The sequence below is a fragment of the Spermophilus citellus genome (assembly GCF_964194105.1).
Source record: "Spermophilus citellus genome assembly, chromosome: 7".
Classification (NCBI taxonomy): domain Eukaryota; kingdom Metazoa; phylum Chordata; class Mammalia; order Rodentia; family Sciuridae; genus Spermophilus; species Spermophilus citellus.
The window spans coordinates 110050081-110073272 of record NC_138188.1 but is presented as its reverse complement, the minus strand read 5'-3'; the positions used below and the strand labels follow the sequence as shown (position 1 = coordinate 110073272).

The following is a 23192-nucleotide window of genomic DNA, read 5'->3' as shown; positions in this document are numbered from 1 at the left end:
AATGTCACATTCATTCTGTTATGGAAATTCAATGAACCTCTCACAGTAATCTTAAATAATTGCAATATCATAAAACCAGGGTGGTAAGTCACCGATATAGCATCTTTGGAGAGATGTTTATTTCTTAAAAAATGACATAGTCATCCAGGCTCAATGGTGCCTGCCTATATAGTCCCAGTGACTCAGGAGGCTGAGATGAGAGGATCACAAGTTCAGTCCTAGCTTTGGGAACTTAGTAAGGCCCTCAGCAATTTAGCAAGACTCTGTCTGATAATAAAAAATAAAAAAGATTAGGGATGTAGCTCAGTGGTAAAGCATCCCTGGTTAATTCCCCCCAAAAGTGACAGTCATAAAATCAGAGTAATTATTTTCTTATCAGGGTTTCAGAATTGTAATTCATTCTATATGCCCTAACATTAAAGCAGTCACCTTTTAACCCTTTGGAGTAAATTAGCAAAGAGGATTTTCTAGTTACGTGTAGATATATCACACGTAATTTCATGGAGGTAGAATATACTATATTGTGTTAAACTATACTGAAGTAGTTTGACATTTGATTTTTAGTTATCTTTTTTGGAGAAGTTGTTTTCTTAGTTTTCCCTTGAAGACTACCCCTTTTGATGATTTTTGGTGTTGACACAAGATTGTATTGCTTCTGTAAATTCTCATTCAACATATACTGTGATAATCTTTAAACTTCTTGCCTTTGGCTTATAATTTTATTTTTCAGTGTGTGATCCAGCTTAATTTTCCTTAGTAATACTTTTTGAAAATGACCTTTACCTTTTAGTTTATAGATAAGTTCAGTTGCCACTATTTCTCTTTTAATTAATATTGTATTTTACCTTAAAGAGAATTTACTTTTTGTTTTATTTATTTATTTATTTACTTACTTACTTATTTATTTTAGTATCGGGGATTGAACTATTCGGGGACACTCAGCCACTGAGCCACATTTCCAGCCATATTTTGTATTTTATTTAAAGACAGGGTTTCATAAGTTGTTTAGCACCTCACTTTTGCTAAGGCTGTCTTTGAACCTGAGATCCTCTTGCCTCAGCCTCCCAAGCCACTGGGATTACAGGCATGCACCACCACGCCTGGCAGTATTTTATCTTGATATACATCAGCATCCCCAGAACTATTTGTAAAACTAAGATAAGAGACAGTTATGGTAGTGAGCAAGTAAAGAGACAGTCTACCCAGTGAATTCCCTATTACTACAAATGTTCAATAGAAACTTGGTTAATGTTGGGGTGGGATAGATAGAAATTTCTGTCCTGGCTGGGCACAGCTGAGGCAGGAGGATCATGAGTTCAAAGCCAGCCTCAGCAGCACTTAGCAATTCAGTGAGACCTTGTTTTTAAAAAGGACAGGGGTTGTGGTTCAGTGGTTAAGCACCCCTGGGTTCAATCCCATTTTTTTACCAAAAAAAGAAAAGAAAAAGATAATTTGTGTCCTGGGTAGAGGCTTGTATTATATGACCTCTAAGATTCTTTCTTATCATTCAGTAAATATTAGTGGTTTTGGTCACTATAATTTATATAATATAGCAAGTAGGAAATCTTTTTTAGATATAATGTATATTGTGAATATTTTATCAAAAATATGCAAGTACTCTATAGCACTTTCAGAAAGTTTACATTTTAAGATTCTGTTGAAATTATTTTTACTGTAATGCACAAATCCCTAAAAAGTTGAATGTGAATGGTGTAATCACTGTATTTTGGATACACGTTAAATTGATTTATTTATCCTATTTTTGATTTAGTGTTCACCAGTAAAGACAAGTGCCATTAGGGAGTTTCAAAAAACAGAAGACATGAGAAGATATTTACATCAAAACAGGTTTGAAAAAGCAATTCTATTTACTTCTTTCTGTCTTAAAACTCAGTGATAAGAGTGAAGTAATTTTGGTTTTCCCCTAGATGCATGTATAATGAAGACGTTTAGGTATTGTGTGTTTTAGAGACCATGTATTTAAAATGATGACAGTGTTCTTTTGTGCTCCTGCTATAAAAAAAGGTAAAATTGATTTATTAATTCTGAAATCAGGTCACCTGAACTATAGCAGTACAAGTAATTAATTTGAAGATACTTAAGAGCTTTAAGATGGTTGTGTTGATAATGTATGGATTCATGTATAAATAGGGCTTAAAGATTTTTTTAACTTAAATTTTGACTAGATAACAGGGACAGATATAATGATATGTATTCTTATTCCTATCTTGGTCAGTATGATCTTTCCTCTACACTTAGTACCTATTTCTAAAATGAGCTTGACTGTTTAGAATGCTGCTTCTCATCCTTGAATTCCAAAAGCTTTTTTCTCATAAACTATATGACAGTAGCTGAAATTTTTCCAACAGTTGGTTCTTTCCCTCTTCTGTTTTTATGAAGTCTTTTCTTTTCCCTACTTTTTTTTTATTGGTGCATTATAATTTACATACTGATGGGATTTGTTGTTACATATTTGTACATGCACACAGTACACAATATAACAATAAGATTTGGCCAGTGTCATGATGAAGTCTTAAAGCAGCATCCCCAACCTTTTTTTTATTTTTTGAAACAGGATCTCACTAAGCTGCCTTATGAGATCAGGGTCTCGAATTTAGCAGTCCATCTGCCTCACTGAGTTACTGAGGCTGGTCTTTAGCAGTCCTCCTGCCTTAGCCTCCTGAGTTGCTGGGACTATAGGCTTGTGCCACCACACCTGGCTGATATGCCTATTTTTAAATGACTGTAAATTTACTACGTAGAAACTGTTGTACATAGTTCTTTATGCTTGAGTGGTTATTAATGTTATCTCAGGGACTGTGATATATATGAATTAAAGAAAATGTAGAAAGAACAATGAAAGAAAAAAATCTCATAACTTGGCTTAGTTAAATTTTATATGCTTTGACATTTATCTGAGAATAGCTTTTTAGTTACTATATGTTCTTATACCAAGGGTATGGTCTTTGAGAATCCGGTTTCATGCACAGGTTTCCTATTAACATTTACTCACCCTGGGCAGACCTAAGTTTTATCACCCATCCCTCTCACCTTCTATGTCCATCATAGGTGAGGCTAAAGATCTCCAGGATTTAGTAGAGACCCTCAAGGTAAAAGTCAGCTGTTTTACTCAGTTACTTTATGTATTAGTTTTGTCTTGTATCTATTAAGTTTAGCAGCTTAAAACACCCATTTATTTTATCACAGTTCTATAGGATAGAATTCTAGGCTAGCTTGCATAACTTTTCTGCTTAGAATCTTTAAAGACCAAAGTCAAGGTGTTGACTGGCCTAAGCCCTTTATTACTATATGGCTTACATTTAAATTTTTTGAACTGCATATGAAATCCAAGTACCGTATTATTTAGTCATTTATTAAATTTCAAAGCCAACTCACTAAAGACAAAGGCTCAAAATTGCCTTTCATCATTTACTAATAAAGTACCATGTCTAGGGTCAATGGCCTTCATCAGTAGTCACCTTCCTTTGGTGAGGGGATTTTATCCTGTGTGGAGAGGATGAAGTATCTTCTTCAGTTTCAGACCCCAAAAGTTTATGATCTCCTTCCTGGGATCCTGTGTCTCTACCAGTTCCCAGAGAAAATTATTCCATATTATACCGTACTAAATACCAGTTACATACCACTAGCAGCAGGACAATCAGCAACATGGCCACAAACACCAGCAGGGTCAGCCTGTGGTGCCACATCTTGGGTGGAGGGTGGTCCCCTTAAGTTTGTGGGTGCAGGTTGCAGTGAACGGGTACATGCCCTAAATTTGTATCTGGAGACTCTGGAGAAGAATCCACTTACAAGCTTGTACATGTTGTTGACAGAATGCAATTCATGTAGTTATAGACTAAGGACCTTGTTACCTTGCTGCTATCTGTCAGGAATTGTTCTAACTATAAAGTCCACCCACATTTCTTGGTTTGTGGCCCCCTCCATGTTCAAGAAGCAATGGTGGGCTAAATCTTCTGACATTTTAAGTCTTTCTGACTTTCCTTTCTGCCCATCTCATAAACTTTTGGCTTCTTTTGCTTTAAGGACTCATGATTACATTAGGTCCACCCAGATAATCTCCCAATTTTAAGGTCAACTGATTAGTAACCTCAGTTTCTTCTGTAAAGACCCCTCTTCTGCCGCAGTCTGGCTGGGCACAAAATCATGAGCCACTCACACCTTGTAGATTCAAACAGCAACTCTTTATTCTCGAACTGTCACCGGCACTCTACACACAGGTTCTGGGCAAAATTCATGTACTCCACCAGGCTCTGAATCCCAAATACTTTCTGAATCCCGCAAGAACTCAACGGGAACTCAAGGAGCAGGTGGGTGCTTGAGGCAGCAGGATACACCCTATTCCCAGCAGGGTACACCTTAAACCTGGAACCGCCCTAAACCCAAGGAGCGGGATACTCCCTATTCCCAGCAGGATCCACCCTGGTCCTTGAGCAGGGTCACCTTTCTCATGCAATGTCACTGCAAATGACCTGGGTCCAATATGGAGAGTCCTTCCTCTAAGCAACATTGGGTAGGCTGACAAAGAAATTGCAATGTGTCATTCCTACTTGGCAATGGCTCTCAGCACTCTTCCATATAATTTAGCATGCTCATTGGAATAAGACATGGGGGCTGAGTCTACCTAATACTATTTAATCCAAAGTTTCTATTTTAATTCTCTTTTAGAATCTAGTATTCTTTTTTTCATGGTACCTTAGCAATGTATTTAGCAATATATTTTAAATATTACTTTCAGCATTGTAGTTTTTTCCATTGGAAGAGTCATTCAAGGTATTTAGTCAGACCCAATGCTAGAAATGAAATCCATAATAACTTCTTAATTGGATATTTCAAATCACTAAAGTCTAATGTAGTCCTTGAGTAAGAATTTCATACTTTAACTCCAGTTACCAGTTAAATTCTAAGATCAATATATACTTCATTTGTTTATATAGCAGATGTTTGTTAAATATCTACTATGTGCCAGGTACTTTTCTGGGTGTGGGGATTTATTTATGAACATCAGTCACAATTCCCTCCATGAGCTTACATTCAGTTGGAATAATGAATAAGAATCCAGAAATACACAATCGCCTCAAAATGCCTGACAACTCTCTCAGGCTCACAAGACTTGTATGTTACTTGGATAATATGTTAACAAAAAATCTGTCTCAGCAGTCTGACAGCTTCAAAGACGCAAAGGAATTCAGTCAGTTAACAAATTGCTACTTGCCCACTCTCATCCTGGCTCTCTGCTAGTGAACTGACAAAGAAAGTTGCTTACTTGGTTTTGTCTCTCAATTCCCTTCCTTTCCCCTCATCCACCAAGCTCTTCTCCTCTTTATATACCCCCAGCCTACCTCCTGAGGTTAGGAAAGTTTAAATAGAAAGTTTAGAAAATTGGTGAGTGTTTTATAGTTATTTGCCAAGATAGATTATGTAACTTTGAATTTGAAGCTAGTAAAATTATCATTTTTTAATTATCAAAATATCATTTTTTAAAAAAAGACTGCTTATAATTTGAATAGCATTTTAATGTAGGAGAGATGCCAATAATGGGCTGGGTCCTTTAAAGTTTATTAATTTTTGTAAGAAGCGATATGAAAGTAAAGAATATTTGGGTTAAGCCTGGAAGTTTTTTGTCTCGAGTATATTAAAGGTTAAAAAAAAACTACTCACATTAAGTGATTTTACAAAGAGAACAATTCAAAATCTGCCTTATAAAGTTTGGATTTACTCAGCTCAAGTTACAAGATTTAAAGGATGAATGTTTTACCTGCATTTTTGTTTCTTATGTGCCAATATTCCATTCTTTTGGGAGACAATGCCAGTGCCATTCATTCAAATAGTATTTCTTGAGCACTACAATGATTCTGGCTCTGTTCTAGGTCCCTGATATTTTGGAGTTTTCCTTTTAGTAGATGTAGACAAATGTATGTTACAAATATGTGTCTGGCCTTGCTAAGTGCTATAAAGAAAAATAAAACGGACTGAAAGAGATAATAGTGTCAAGGTGAGAGGAAAGTGAAAGTAATGTATTATTAGGTGATGCTATTTCAGTAGAAATCTGACAGTGTCATGCAGCAAGCACCACGGCTATCAAGGGTAGAAACTTCTAGGCAAGACCCTGAGGCAAGCACATACTTGGTATATTTAAGAAACACCAAGGAGTCTGAACAAGGCAGGACAGGTTTGGGGTAGATGATGATGTTTAAAGAAGTGGAGAGAATTAGGGCTTGAACAACTAGCAAAAGAAACTGAGGAGTGGTCATAAGGATAGAAGAGAGGGTTGTCTCAGAGGCTAAATGAAGAGAGTGATTTAAGTAGAAAAAAAAAAAAGACATAAACTACTGATAGGTTCAGTAAGGTAAAGACTAGGACATAAATATTAGATTTGGGAATGTTTATCATTGGCAAATTTGGGACCTAAAAGAGCAGGTCAGTGAAGTTAAAAACAGGATTCATTTTGGAGTGGGAACAAAATAAATTGATGAGATAAAATGAAGACATGGATTTTTAAAGAATTTTGGACCAGGCACAGTGGCACACACCTGTAATCCCAGCGACCCGGGAGACTGAGGCAGGAGGATCTGGAGTTCAAAACCAGTCTCAGCAAAAGCGAGGCACTAAGCAACTCAGTGAGACTCTGTCTCTAAATAAAATACAAAATAGGGCTGGGGATGTGGCTCAGTGGTCAAGTGCCCCTGAGTTCAATCCCTGATACACACATGCACACACAGGCACACACACTCTCACACACACACACAAAAAAAAAAATTGTATAACATAGTGCTAAATTTATGGTACATAAACATTCCTAGAATGGGTTTATTTGGCTCTTTCTGTGTTTTGGTCCAGTTCATCTACACATGGTCAATAAAAGCCACAGGAAACTTTAGCAGTGAAATTAGTAATCTAAAGACAAAGGTAGCTAATTCCTGTTTTTATAAATATATAGTCATTAGAATATACTTTTATGAGTTGTGTATACATGCAGTATCTTACTTAATTTTCATAGCATCTTACTGAGGATACATAATTATCCCCATTTTTTATAAACGAGAAAGTTGAGACTTAAGGAAGTTTAATAACTTTAAACTAATAACTAATTCATTGAATTAGGCCAAACCTTGGAGATTTGTGTAGGTTTGTGTGGATGGTAGATTATTCCCATTGCTTCTGTTATTTTATCAGAGAGTCAGCGTCTCAGGCACAAGTCTAGGCAGCTAGGCAAAGTAAGATGTCCACCTGTCCAATGAGCAGGAAATTATGAGCTTATAGTCATTTATATCACCAGCTCCAGCTCCATCAGTGCTTAAGAACAGCTTCTACTGCAGTATGCTACAATACTTCTGCCACTCAACAAGTTTCATTTAAAAAAAAAAAGTGTATGGGGGGGAATGTTGTAAATACCTCAAAGTTTAAGAACCAGTATTTTTTTAAAAGTGAGAAAAGAACAATAATAATGTAGCTTAAGTTTTAGTTCATATATATATGTGTCTATCTATTTATATATGTATGTATGTTATGATACACACACACATATATATTTTTTGATACTGTGGATTGAACTCAGGGGCACTCAACTGCTGAGCCACATCCCCAGCCCTATTTTGTATTTTATTTAGAGACAGGGTCTCCCTGAGTTGCTTAGCACCTCATTGCTGAGGCTGGCTTTGAACTCCAGATCCTCCTGCCTCAGCCTCCCAAGCCACTGGGATTACAGGTGTGTGCCACCATGCCTGGCAGTTCACTTATATATTTTTAAAATTCAGAAAACTATAAGATAGACCAGTGTTTCTCAACAAAGTATACAGCACCACTCCCAAGAGGATACTTGGAAATGTGTTTATGTATTGTGGGAATTGGTTGCCAAAATGAGCTGCAGGTGATACTGGCAGGCTTTGAGGCTAAACTACCTATAATGTGCAGGGCAATATTTTACCAAAAAAAAAAAAAAAAAAGATCCTATTTGAAAAGTAGGAGATGCTTATATTGGAGAACGTGTTCATAGATTTAAAAAAAAAAAGAAGTCATGCAACATGAAGATCATGGCAACACTGAGGAATAACAAAGCTGTAATGGCCCAACATTACCACCTGGTGATTGGTATGGAAGAACTGGGTCATTCTCAGATTCAGATGTCTTCTTTACTACCATTTGCATATGCCAGGCTTCCCTGTTCTCTCTATCTTTAACTTTCACAGCCATCACAGGAGTAATGAGAACTATTAGTGCTTTGAAGATTTGTTTTTATTTCTCTGATTGCATACTTATTTCAGTGCATTTAAATCACCCTGACAGGCTAATAATTATTTCAGATTTCAGGTACTAAATGTCGGAAAGTCATTACTCCAACATTTTTAGTTTCAGGCACAAAAATGAGTTACAGAGACTTAAGACACGAAATCTGGTTCAGAAAAAGGGTAAATATCAGAGTATAATAATTAGCATTAATAACACTTAGAGGCAGATAGTACCTGTTATTTTATATGTATATCTTTTAGTTGTAGATGGACATAGTACCTTTATTTTATTTTATTTTTTTTATTTTATGTGGTGCTGGGGATCGAACCCAGTGCTTCACGCGTGCTAGGCAAGCGCTCTACCACTGAGCTGCAACCCCAGCCCCAGTACTTGTTGTTTTTAAGTATCAAATAGAGCTTCATCTTTTTCTTAAGAATAAAAGTCAACAGAATCTTTATTTTTGTTATTAAAATTTTTTTGTCAGTTGAAAATAAGTATAGAAGTGCTTTACAAGTACAGTTCCCAGGTTTTGTAGTATTCCAGATTTCTGTTGATAAAATGGCTTTGTATATAAAAGGATCTCAATTTACATGTATCTTGTTCTGATCATAGGAGGAAAGAAATGATACCATTTGAAAAGTGATCCCAACTAGCTGTTTGTCAGTATCGTCTGACACTGACAGTTGTTAACTAGCTGTAGAATAATCAGTGATACCATCACATGAAATATGAGTTGGAGACATTAGTTATTTCTGTGGTTAAATTTAATGACTTAGTCTTAAGTTTATAAAATGCAGTTACTCTTTCAGTGCTACCAAAACATCTTACTGATATAACAGAAAGATACAGTAATGATAAACATTTCGCTTGTCCCTTATGTGTCTGTATCAAAGAATTTTTCCTTTTCTTTCTTTTTTTTTTTTTTGGATCAGGGTTCCAGTTGAGCCATCTTCTCACTTACAACTATCACCAAGTCACAATCAGGTAAATATTAGCAGATTTATTTATTTTTATGTTTCAACTTTGATTTTTAAAAACTAAAATGGAGTACTTAAATTGCCATTAGAGTAACTAACTGTGGCAAAATGGATAGCACATTGGACTTCTAGCCAAACCTGCAGTGGCCATTAAATTGCCATTAAATTGTGCACTCTTGTACGCTGTCTTCTTGGTCAGATAATACAACATGCACATGGTATTTGCTGTTTTTCAGGCACCAGACAGAAAATGAAACTTTATCTACAGTAATAGCTTTATAGTAGGTGTAAGAAAGTGCAAAGATGGAAAAGATTAGGAATAAACACATTGAAAAAAATGCTAGGTGACTACAAAGTTACTTAAATTAACATTATTTGCCTGTATTAATAGGGAATCTTGATAAGTTGATTCTCATCCCCACTTGCATGTACAAAATGATACCTTTGTTGCAGTTGTCATATACAGACTTGGAACTTCATCGGAGAAAAGAACAATTAGTAGAGCGCACTAGGAGAGAAGCACAGCTTGCTGCCCTGCAATATGAGGAGGAGAAAATAAGGACTAAGCAGATTCAGAGAGATGCTGTCCTGGATTTTGTCAAGGTGAGTCATTGGAATTCTTTGACTGATACTCTTAAAGTTTCTTAGAAGTGCTTATTTGTTCTGTGGAGACTGTCAGTTCTTTTTTTTTTTTTTAAGTATGTATTTATTTTTGGAGTTGTAGATGGACAGAATGCCTTTATTTTATCTATCTATTTTTATGTGGTGCTAAAGATCCAACCCAGTGCCTCACAAGTGCTAGGCAAGCTCTCTGAGCTATAGCCCCAGCCCTGTCAGTTTTTATTGTCTTAATTAAAACATCAATTTTTTTTTTCTCTTATTGTAAGGAATCTTGAGTAAATAGAGTGACTGAGTCTCCCCTAGTAGTGAGTAATTATAAGATAATAGAAATGATGATCTTCCTTTTTAACAATAATCTTCCTCTTAATTAGCACACTGCTATTGGACATATCACTTTACTATCCAGCTTTCTTTGATCTCTAGAGTCATAGTAAAGATCAGTAAGATCATAAAACTGAAAGTGCTGGGTAAACTGTAAAAGTGCCATGCAAGCATAAAATCTCATTGTCCAGACCTCTCCTACTTCTTCACTCTAGTAAATATACCAAAAATTAGCTAAACTCACAGGCTTCATTTTTTATAATCATCTTTTTAAAATTTAATTTTTAAGAATCAAACCCAGTGCCTCACATGCTAAGCAAGCACTCTACCACTAACCTACAGTCCACCAAGCCCTTTATAATCATCTGTGATTCTTTCCCTTTCTTCCCCACATCCACTCAGTAACCCCAGTTAATGTTTCTTAACATTTTGTAGCCTCTGTTGTAGCATATGAATTTTGATCATCTTATTTTATTTGTGTGATTTATCTTTTCATTCTGAAATTGCTTTGTAATTTTCTTCATAATTAATTGTTTGTAATTTTGTAAGCTTAATATATTTCTCTCTCATGTTCCTGCAAACTACAAAAGATAAGAACCATGTCTTTTTTACTTAGTTGCTATATCCCTAAAACTTAGCAGTTCTGAACCCACAGAAAAGTTCAATAGATATTTGTTAAATGAATGAATCATTCTTATCTTCTAAAAAGCTTTCTTTCCTTTGTTTGATAAGTTTAACCAAAGACCACCTTTTAAAGTACTATACTCATCTATTTTACTGTTTAACCTGACATTTTTGCTTCCCCCCCCCCAAATATAACAAGCCCATAATGATGATCTTTAGCTCTTTTCTCACCTGATTCTTTTTTATCTGAAAAGTTCCAGTGCCTAATATTTGCTGTCAAAATTAAGTCAGATAGTTGGGTACTGAGGCACATGCCTGTAATGCCAGCAGCTAGGGAGACTAAGGCAGGAGGATCACGAGTTCAAAGCCAGCCTCAGCAACTTAGCAAGGCCCTAAGCAACTCAGAGAGACGCTGTCTCCAAATAAAATATAAAAAGGACTGGGGATGTGGCTTAGTGGTTGAGAGCTCCTAGATTCAATCCCCAGTACCAAATAATAATAATAAGAAGTCATATTGTTTGACCAATGGCAAAAAAAAATAAAATTAATATTCTTCCAAATAGAACTTTATAGAGCTCTGAAAAGTTATCCCAACTAACTATATCATCTCTCAGTCCTTCTTTCCCTTCTATCTATCCTGAGATGTCTCTTCTTTTTAGTCCTTTTAAAACTAATCAAAATTCTTTATCGGTTTATTTATTTATTTATTTTTATGTGGTGCTGAGCATTGAACCCAGTGCCTCACACGTGCCAGGCAAGCACTCTACCACCAAGCCACAACTGCAACCCTGGTTTATTTAATTTTTGTAATGGAGAAGATGAGAGTATTCATCATGTTTCACAGACAAGGAATCTGCAGGTCTAGGGAAATTAAGCTATGTAATTATATACAATTAATTCATTTTCATAGTCAGAAGGCTTTAGTCTAAAGCCTAACTTGTTCATTTATTCATTCACTGACTTGATGATAGATCCTTATAGAATGCTATTATGTACCTGTATAAGCAATAAAAAAATGCTTAATATACAAGTTATGCCCACCAGTCACAGCTTAGATCTTACTAGGGGAAAACAAATATATACATAAAACAGAAAGTAAGATAGCTTATAATAAAAAGTACTAGTTTTTAGAGCAGATTATGCTTAGTGAAGCTAGCCAATCCCTAAAAAAAAAATACCAAATGTCTTCTTTGATATAATGAGAGCAACTAAGAACAGAAAAGGGAGGAAGAGCAGGAAGAAAAGATTAACATTAAACTGAGACATGAGGTGGGAGGGAAAGGGAGAAAAAAAGGGAAATTGCATGGAAATGGAGGGAGACCCTCATTGTTATACAAAATTACATATAAGAGGTTATGAGGGGAATGGGATAACAAACATGGAGGGAAATGAATTACAGTAGATGGGGTAGAGAGAGAAGATGGGAGGGGAGGGGAGGGGGGATAGTAGAGGATAGGAAAGGTAGCAGAATACAACAGTCACTAATATGGCAGTATGTAAAAATGTGATGTGTAACCGATGTGATTCTGCAATCTATATTTGGGGTAAAAATGGGAGTTCATAACCCACTTGATTCTAATGTATGAAATATGATATGTCAAGAGCTTTGTAATGTTGTGAACAACCAATAAAATAAAAGAAAAAAAAGTACTAGTTTTGTATCAAAGACAAAGGAGAAATTTGAAAACAAGTATCAGAATTGACCTCAGAAGGAGGTGACAAGGGACTTAGAAGAACGAATGGGTAGCCAGGAAGAAAAGAATGGATGATGGTCTAAAGATGAGTTTATTCTGTGTTGCAAGAATTTATGAATAGGTCATGAGCTAGGAACGAGCTTTATTAAGTTATACATTTAAAATAATGGCACTTGCCAGGCGTGGTGGCACATATCTGTAATAACCCCAGCTACTTGGGAGGCTGAGAGGCTGAAACAAGAGGATTGCAAATTTAAGGCCAGCCTGGGCAACTTAGTGAGACCCTGTCTCAAAATAAAAAGGGTGGGGATGTAGATCAGTTGTAAAGTGCCCCTGAGTTCAATCTCTAGTACCAAAACAACAAGAGTAATAATGGCACTTAAGCAGAGTACCAGCTTGGTTCGAGTTCTTATTGAAGACCAATAGAAAAAATGAATTGGTGAGATGGTAAAGATGATGCTGATGATACTTCCTAAATTTACTGAATGATCACTATTTACCCTACATACTGTTTCAAGCACTTATATTAACTCCTTTGGTCCTCCCAGTAGTCTAATAAGATAAGTACTAGGATATTCTCTTTTTATGCTCAGGGAGGATAACAATTTGCCTAAGATTAAGGTCAAATACTCTGCTAGTAAGCCACAGAGCAAGAATGCTAGTAAGCAGACTGGCTCCAGACCCTACTCTGACCATAATGCTATACTGCCCCTCAGTAATTGATCATTGCTACACTCTACCCTAGGTGCTATTCTATGCATTTTTCATAAATTTACTCAATTTTAGCTTTGCTTGTTGTAGAAGTTACATAGCTAGTAAGAGATAAATAATTACACTACAGATGGTCATGATTAAATGTCAAATTAAATCACAATCTAATTTAGGCAGAAGAGAACAATTTTAAGTTCTTAAGTAGGAGAAAAGCAAAAAAAATATAAATACTTCTGAAAAAACTAGTCTACTCATGTTAGAACAGGTTAGGAAGAAAGAGCTAGAAGGAAGAAATAAAATGGTAATTGCATTAATTAAGAAAATGGTGCAAAGTGAGGACATAAAACTAGAAGATTTCTAAGGTGACAGAGGGTTGACAGAGTTACATAGTGACATGAGTTTAGAATCAGAAATATCTGAATTTGAGTCCAACTTTGTCCTTTGTATGTGCTTGACTTTTGGAAAGTTATTGAACTATTCTGTACCTTTTGTTTCTTATAATATTTAATTATAAAGTGTTAACTTTCAGAATTATGATAGATATACCTAATATTTAATACTCTACTACGGTGGATTTTGTCCAGTAAGGGGTGTTGAACCCAGGAACACTCTACCACTGAGCTACATTCCCATTTTTTATTTTGAGACAGGGTCTTGCTAAATTGCCCAGGCTGGCCTTGAACTTACCATTCTCCTGCCTCAGCCTCACAAGTAGCTGGGATTACAGGTGTGCACCACCACACAGAGCACTACAGTGGATTTTTTTTTTTTTTCATGGTTCTGGGGATTGAACTCAGGCCTTGTGCATGTGAGGCAAGCACTCTACCAACCGAGCTATATCCCAGCCCTACAGTGAATTTTATCAAGAGGCATTTCAAAAGAAGCATTTTTATACTTTGCACAATAGATATGTAGTGACAAATGATGAATAAATCATGAAGATGAATGAAGAAAAGAAGGTTCCAAAGCAAAGTTTTGAGACTAAATGAAAGGTTTTAGTGGGAATCTAGCATGTGGGGAGTATGTAGGATTTGAGGTCAGAAGAAAGGTGTAAATTTGTACTTGCCCCATAAGCTCTTTGCTCAGTTTCCTCATCTCTGAATTATGGTTTTTGTTTATTTCACAGAATAAGAAAAGTCACTTGAGAAAACTGTGTGTAAGAACACATTGTAAAACACTGAATACACTGATATTGTTATTATTTGTGATAATAACAGAAATGAACAAATTGGGGGGAAATAGATATGCTAAATAGTGAATTTGTTTTTGTATATGTTGATAATGCAATGACATTGAGTTTCCAAGTAGAGTTTGAATAAGCAATTGAAAATGTCTGAGACTTAGCTAATAGAAAATTCAAGTTGTCAGTATTAGCATGATATTTAAAGCCATTAGAGAAGAAGGATTGAGTTCATATTGAGAGAATATTGAAAGAATATAATGGCACAATGTGTATGTAGGTATACATAAAGTTTTAAAATTTTTTTTCTTTTTTAAATACTGATAGAAATATGATAGTATAGTTTGTTGTTTTTCTTCATTTAAATTGTAAAATATTTAAGGTAGGGTGTAACATAAAGCGTTATATGTAAAAAATAAGGAAATTACTATAATTGTTTTAGTAAATACAGTTTACCATTTCAAATATGTGTTCCAGATTCTGACCAACTTTCTTTTTTTGTGGGGGTTTGGGGCATGTAGCAAAAAGCACCACAAAGTCCACAAAAGCAACAACTCCCCACAGATGGTGAGGTAAGTCTATATAATTACTTTGGGGGAGGGATTTATTATTTTTATAGTGGGAATGAAATGTTTTGAAGTGATTATCATTCTTTCAGTGATCGAAATATTGCCTTTTTTCTTTTTTTCCATCACAAAATTGTACTTAAGAAGATACAGGCTAGGGAGTTTATCAAAATTTCTAGGTCAGGATTTTATATGTATTCATCTACATGTATATCACTCTAGAGATTTCTTACCCTCCTCATCTCTGCTAGGGACATCATCCCCTTCTTATCCATTTCAAAATGTTCTCTATAATGCAAGATAGTCCTAGAAGCTCTAAGATTATTATTTGTGATAATAATAGAAATGAACAAATTGGAGGAAAATAGGTATGGGAAATAGTGAATTTGAGGTACTAGGATCAGTCCCCAATACCTCATAGATAGATAGATAGATAGATAGATAGATAGATAGATAGATAGATAGATAGACAACCCAAGTTTTTTAGTATGAGAAAATATATTTAGAATGTTTATTTTTTTTATTTTTTTAAGTACCATACGATTTATTTTTTTTAGTCATACATGACAGCAGAATGTATTTTGACATATAATACATACATGGAATGTACATATATCAATCATAATATCTATTCTATTCTGCTGCCCTTTCTATCCCCCCTACTCCTCCCCTCCTCTCATCCTTTCTCTCTATCCAATCTAAAGTGACACTTTTTTTTTTCTTTTTCTCATCACAACATCATAAATGTATTCTGTATAACAATGAGGTTCTCCTTCCATCTTCTGTGCAACTCCCCTTCTCCCTCTTTTTCCCCTCCCACCTCTCTTCCCTATTTAGTGGTAGTCTTCTTCTCATGCTCTTCCTCCCTATCCCATTTTGAGTCACCCCTCCTTATATCAGAGAAGACATTCGGCATTTGTTTTTTAGGGATTGGCTAACTTTCACTTATCATAATCTGCTCTAAAAAATGTCCATTAGAAAAGTGTTTTAAAATCTTGTTGAACTATAATAACTAATTCTATTTATATGAGAACTTTATATATTTGTATAATACCTGAAAAAGTCATTGAGACATTTTTAGTTGTTTTCACCTAATAATAATTCTGTACAAGCCTTTGACAATCAGAGTGTGATATGCTTAATAGTACATTTTCCATTTTTTACCCCAACATTTCCTTTTTGATGATTTTCTTGAGTAATTCATTCTCTGAAAACTAAAGCTTCACTAAAAAAATGTATAGGTTTAAATTGTTTAATTGTACCTTATTTACAGAGAAAGGTAATGAAGAGATGTAATTTGGCTCATGAGTCACCTGTATGTTAAATGAAGCCCCTTACTCTGTGATACTAATTATACAACTTTATGTTTGGTATCCTATTTATTATGTATTGTAAGCTACTAAAAATTCCAAACTTAGATTTTAAATATCTGCATCTCAAGATTATCCCTCCATGACTATTCTTTAAACTCAGAAAAACATTAACTGTATTGCTATCTGCAGATTAGCCTTGCAAGAGAATTCTAACCATTTATACACCAGAAATCATGTCTCTAGGATTTATTTTTAAATTTACCACTGGTTCACTAGATGACTGCAAATTCTTTATATTATGTCAGGTATCAGCTTTCTCTTCTGTGAACAGAAAATAACCCCAGATCCCTCCTTAGAGGGTTTTTTAGTCAGTAAGGTCATATTTGAAGGGCTGGGGTTGTAGCTCAGTGGCAGAGTGCTTACCTAGCATGTGTGAGGCACTGGGTTCAAGTCTCAGCACCAATAAAAATAAATAAATAAAGGTATTGTGTTCATCTACAAATTAAAAAAAGTTAAAAAAAGATCATATTTGAAGTTGTTTAAACTCTTTGGAAGAACATCAGTGTTTATTGGCTATTGTATATGAATTCCAAGTGATTGTGAACATAATCCTATGTGTCAGCTCTTCAAATGTGACTTATGTCTCTTTCCTTGTGTGCGTATTTTTTAAATGCATCGCTTGTGTGCCTGGTTTGTTTTTGACTTGACTCATTTTTTTCCACATCTCCAGTGTCCCTTCCCATCCAGAAGGTCTCAACACACTGATGATAGTGCCTTGTTAGTGGTAAGAGTTTATGCAAAATGGAGTTTTATGCTGCTATTTCTAGATATTGAAGAATAGTTATTGTGCTTTCACTCAGAAATTATCTAATTATGGTAAAATACCATAAAACATGATGAGCATCATTACTAAATGCTTTATAAACAACTAGAACTATTTCACTGCTTTATCATTTGTGATTTACCAAGTGTTACAGAGTTCTGCAGCTATGATTCACATGTTAATGCTTCCTAAGATGAAACATTTACATTGAGAACCACATTGACTTTATGTTAGAGTTTTTAAAATGTCTTTTCAAATTCCAGGTGGTACTTTATTAATCATAATTTGACTCATGAGTCATCTGTATGTTAAATGAAACCCCTTACTCTGTGATACTAATTATACAATTATATATTTGGTATCCTATTTATTATGTATTATAAGCTACTAAAAATCCCAGACTTAGGTTTTAAATATTTGCATCTCAAGATTATCCCTCCATGACCATTCTTTAAACTCAAAAAAACATTAACTGGAATGCTATCTGCTGATTATCCTTGCAAGAGAATTCTAACCATTTATAGAATTGCTTTTCCCATCATGTTTTATGTTATTATTCTATAATAGTATTGAAAACTAGCAGTTCAAAAGGCTAATGTCTATAACAAATTCTTTCCTATGTGCTGGGAACTGTTGCCATTGTGCATACTATATAAATTGCATGCTTTCATGTGAGACTCCTACTACAGAAACTTCCATTGTTTGTTAATTTTTCTATGTATTCTCCAATCTTCATTTCCTTTGAGATAGATAAAGCACATTTTAACTGGCAGTTTTACAAATGAATCACCAGTCTCTGGAGTTTTAGTGGAATTGGCATGAGAAATAAAATTAGTTTAAATTAATATGAAAAGATAGAACTGCTGATGATCCGCACACAAAATTATCTCATTCAATTTTCATAGCAAGAGTTAAGGTTAAATTTAGCACCATTTTATAAGTAATTACTGAGGCACAGAATATCTTGTCCAAAATGTGGCCTTTCCAAGGTCACTTAGCTGGTAAGTGTAAGGCGAGGTTTGAGTCTAGGTCTGTCTGTCTCAAGGACCTGCAATAAATACCCTGCTATATTTGCTATATTGCCTCCTACATTGTAACTGAAAACAGTTCAGGCACTGAAGATGAGATTTAATAACACATATTGTAAGTGATATAAGTCTGAGTGCCCAGTAGTTTTTTTCAAGGAAAAAGCAGAAATTGAAAAAAAAAATTTCCTTAGCATGAAATTTGAAACATCCTTTAACCATTTGTCAAAACATATATACTTGTATGTATTATCAGTATGCATGTTGGAAAGGTAGAACATGTACACCAAGAACCATATTGACTTTGCTTAGGTAGCCTTTAAAAACAAATCTCACATTTTTTTGTATGCCAAATAATATCCAGCTAACCCTGTACAAAAGAGTCCTATTTTAAATCATATTTCCTAAGTCATATTTTAAATCATATAGCTTTGATATTCTCAAAATTATTCTTCGAAGACATTAAATTGCTCTTGAAGTCTAGACCTCTTAACCTGGCCTCAAAGCTTTTGTGCTCTGGCTACTGCCTGCCTCTCCAGGCTCATATCTGGGCTCACTCTAGGATTTTTCCCAGCTCTACAGATATGGTAAGCCCTTTCCCACCTTTGCAAAGGGCTGTTCTCTCCTTACACCAGAATGCCTCTCCCTCCCTGCATATACCTTTTGATTGATTGCTCCTCATTAATCAGGTGTCTGTTTAACAATGTCTCATCTTCAAAATAGTTTTCGATGGCTTCCTTTCCTCAAATCAAATTGTCTTCATTGTTATTTTTTTCTTTATAGTACTTTCATTTACATTTTTTAAAAATATATTTCCCCTATTGGACTACCAGACTGTAAGCTTCAGGGGCACAAGGATATTCTCTGTCATATTTACCCTTTCATACCCTGGCCCCACCATAGTTCCTGGGAATATATTAGGTGCTCAGTAAATATTTATTGAATGAACACATAAATGTTATATATCTAATAATTGCTCATTTAATTGTTTTGTCATGAACATGTCTGATGTTACAAGAATGAAAAGGTTGAATTTGATTTAAAGACCTTGTAATTTAGGATTTGAAATACATATTAGTAACATTTAATGCCAGTTACACTAATATTCTTTTGGGGCCGCATCTCAAGTGCCTGTTGCTTTTAACCTTTTATGTCTCCCTGTACTGCCACTGAGCTGCATTCCTTAACCTTTTGTATTTTTATTTTGATACAGGACCTCACTGAATTGCAAAATGAGGCTAGCCCCAAACTTGCAATCCTCCTGCCCCAGCCTTTTGATTAGCTAGGCTTACAGGTGTGCACCACGGCACCCAGTGGCTTCTAGACTTTTTATATTTGAGATTGACTGCAGTTCCAAAACATTTAATTAAAAGGAAGTCTAGGAAATCTGAACAGATGAAGCATACACGTGTCTTACCATTGTCATGGTCTTATTCTTTGGCACAATATTTGTTTCTGTGTTAAAATAGATTTTGTCACAGAAATACATTATTGGTTACATGCTTTTTTGTCAAAATAAAAAATATATATACTGTTTTCTACTAATTCTCATTAAAAATATAGTTGTAATCAGGCATGGTGTTGCATGCCTATAATCCCAGTTACTTGGGTGGCTGAGGCAGCAGATCACGAGTCCACAAAGTTTAAGACCAGCCTGGGCATCAGAGAAAGACCCTATCTAGGGGGAAAAAAAAGGTGTATTTATCCTATTGAATACACATAGACCCTTTTATAAATGCCCACCTATGCTGGGCATTGTCGGGAGCAGCTCAGGAGGCTGAGGCAGGAGGATCGTGAATTCAAAGCCAGTCTCAGCAACTTAGCGAGTCCTAAGCAACTCTGTCTCTAAATAAAATACAAAAATGGGCTGGGGATGTGTCTCAGTGGTTAAGCACCCCTGAGTTCAATCCCCGATACCAAAATAAATAAATAAATAAATGCTCACCTATGTTTTTGTTCATTTATCCCATGATGTATCCCTAGTTTAAATTTTTTATTATTTAATTTATAAAGACCTTAATAGCTTTAAGCTTTTGCCATTTTATTGTCATAGTAGGTAAATCTTATTCAGTTCCTTTCTGAAAAAAATCTTCTCTGATTTTTATTTCCCTTGTGGCAAAAGAAAAAGTTTTATGTCTTGACCATCTTAGCTATAATCAAAAATCTATATAATGGCTTCTTTTTTATTTTAATTTCAAATGTTGAGTAATAATCATACATAGACATTAGTTTCTAACAGTATTTCTTATAATATCTGTAATATACCTAACTAGTTGTATGTTGGCTGGTGAAAGATAAAGGATTAAAAACGGGGTAGGGGGATTCTTCCCTACCCTCTTATAGGTCATTTGGAATTTCACAGAGGCAGAAATGAAATGCTGGTTTATCCTTAAGGTGTGATGCAGAATTGTTATGTCCTGTGTTCTCACATCGGAGCCTTAAATTGGATTATAATAAATTAATTTGGATTAATATTTAAAAATATTGTTCTGAAGCCAGTTCTGCCTAGTTAAAATTGACTGGTTCATTTTCCCTGCTATAGGAACAGCAAAGGACTCAATAGTTTGAAAACTATTTTGCTAAAAATATTGATGTTCTTAGTTTTATTTCTGTGTAAAATAATTTTTATTAACTCATGCCTCTTGGTTCTTCATTAATATGGTATGAGATATTACAAATATCCTGAATTATTCAGGTAGAGATCCTGTGTTGTATAAATGATGGGGATTTTCCCCAAAAATATTCTCCTTCAAACTTATTAATAACCTTGGTAAAACATTTTGAAAAGTTTGTCAATGACTTTTCCTTCTCTAATTTCACTGATCAGATCTGCCTGCCTGGCATTTTGCTAACATAAATGCTGCCTTCTGTTTCTTCTCTTCCTCTTTTTGAAATTTAGTCCCTGTCAGGGTTGAATCAAGTGGGCTGTGCTGTTACCCTGCTTCATTCTTCTGCCTTCACGCCTCTTAAGGTATCTTTTGTTACATTATTTCACCAGGAAATTTGGGGAGGGTGTGCACAAAGTAGGTCTTAAATTTTCCAATAGATTGGTGATAGCAACAATCTGAATCTAGGATTGTATGAAATATGCCTAAGTTTATGGAACTATTTGAGTTTAACACGGTTTCACTTGAAATTTTTTGAAAGTTTTACATTGCCAGATAATCATAGAGTCTACATTAATTCTTTATATTCAGATTCTATTTGAAATTTCATTCTGCTTTTTTATCAAAGGTTATATTTTATCATGAATTATTTTATGTGGTAAATAGAAAATATAAAATAACTGTTGTTTAATATGCATGTAAAATAAGTCCCAGTCTGTAAAATTATCACTGCCCAAACTTGCTGGAAAAGTCAATAAAGTTTTATTGTTACCAGGTGTGGTGGTACATGCCTGTAATCCCAGCAACTCAGAAGGCTGAGGCAGGAGAACAATGAGTTCAAAGCCAGCCTCAGCAACTTAGTGAAGTAAGCAACTTAATGGGATCCTGTCTCAAAATAAAATATAAAAAGCCCTTGAGATGTGGTTCAGTAGTTAAGTGCCCCCAGGATAATCCCTGGTACCAAAACAACAACAACAACAACAAAAAACTTTTATTGGTACACAGCCTATCCCTTTTGTTTATGTATTTATTGTCTGTGTCTGCTTTTGCAATAAACAGCAGAGTTGGAATAGTTGTGACAGAGATTATAACAATCTGCAAGCCTAAATGTTTGTTTGGCCTTTTAAGAAAAAAAATTGCCACCCTTTGCTTTATGTCAACAGTAATATTAGATGATAAATTCCACCTTTTAGAAAAAATTAGTCTAAATTCTAAAAATTTAGAGCCTGTAGTATTTTATTTTTTAAGGCCTCTGGGAATGATAATTGCATCTTTATTTTAGTATACATAAGAAATTATTAAAACTTCTCACTGTCAAGATCCTCTCTTTGACTAACGTATCTGTTCTGCTGTGGCGTGTACTGATTTCTTTTTTCCATTACTTAACAATCTTTATGTAAGATTCTTTATATTTGAAAGCTATTATTTACCACTATGTACTTCTCTGCTTGACCCTGAGAAAACTACCTACATTATTTTCCATGTTAACATTTTTTTCCAATTATTCTCAGTTGAGTTCCTTATTTGTACAACAGAAAGTTATTTTGGTTACTTTTTTTTTTTCACAATTCTCTCAAGGAAGGTAAACCATTTTACAATGTGTGAGAGAGAAGTTAATTCATTATACTCAAGGAATATCTCATGGCATTGGCACTTTTAATCTGAGTCATAGCTAATAAAGGCCATATACAAATGTGCCAAAAGTTGCATGATCCAGACCAAATTTTCTCTATAAAAGTGGCTATGACTTTGTTTCTACCAGCCTGCTAGACTATCAAATGAGTAGATTTTTTAAAATATTTTATTAGTTGTTGATGGACTTTTTTTATTTATTTATATGTGGTGCTGAGAATCAAACCCAGTGCCTCACACATGCTAGGCAAGCACTCTACCACTGAGCTACAACTCCAACCCCTCAAATTACTAGTTTTAAAAGATTTATTCTTTATTTTTATCTTTACAGCAGTTATGTACTGGATTTAGGCATAATTTCTTATTGTTGTTTCTTAGCCAGGCTTAGAATTTGAGTTCATGTCAACTTCTGAGATTATTTTATAATCTTTTTGTTTTCTGTCTGGTTCTCCAAGAATTCCCAAATATAATTAATGATCCCAATGTGATTTCAACTAATTATTTTATAGTGTCCTAAAATGCAAGTCATGTAGATTTCTAGTTTCAATAAAAGTACATTAAAAGTCATCCTATTAACAGTTTCCTTCCTTCTAGCTTTAGTTTCTTTCACACCCAGGTGAGTTGCATGGTATCAGTTGTTGTTTCTGGAGGTAGAGAACATTTGCTGACCTTCAGCATCATTTGTTTTGGCTCTTCCTTCTTATCTAATAAAGCTAGCTGCCTATTAACTTTCTTTTATTCTTTAAAATGTTAAATTTCTAGTCTGTATCCTATGAATAATTCTTTTAAATTTTTAAAAATATTTTTTCTTTATCTAGAATAATTTTTGCCTTTAAATGTTTTTTCTACTTA

The 23192-nt window shown here is 34.7% G+C and overlaps 1 protein-coding gene across 11 annotated transcripts in view; it reads left to right on the top strand.

Moving 5' to 3' along the window:
• LRCH3 (leucine rich repeats and calponin homology domain containing 3) overlaps window positions 1-23192 on the top strand; it is a 131107-nt gene that overhangs the window by 84559 nt on the left and 23356 nt on the right. For 6 of the 11 annotated variants that reach the window (XM_081301270.1, XM_081301274.1, XM_081301275.1 and 3 more), the window contains exons 10-15: window positions 1772-1848; window positions 9180-9231; window positions 9678-9827; window positions 14897-14947; window positions 16985-17038; window positions 21002-21073. In XM_081301270.1, coding sequence (XP_081157396.1) covers window positions 1772-1848; window positions 9180-9231; window positions 9678-9827; window positions 14897-14947; window positions 16985-17038; window positions 21002-21073 — 456 coding nt within the window. The remainder of the gene's footprint in view (window positions 1-1771; window positions 1849-9179; window positions 9232-9677; window positions 9828-14896; window positions 14948-16984; window positions 17039-21001; window positions 21074-23192) is intronic. The other 5 variants (XM_081301276.1, XM_081301269.1, XM_081301273.1 and 2 more) reach the window with 2 other exon arrangements.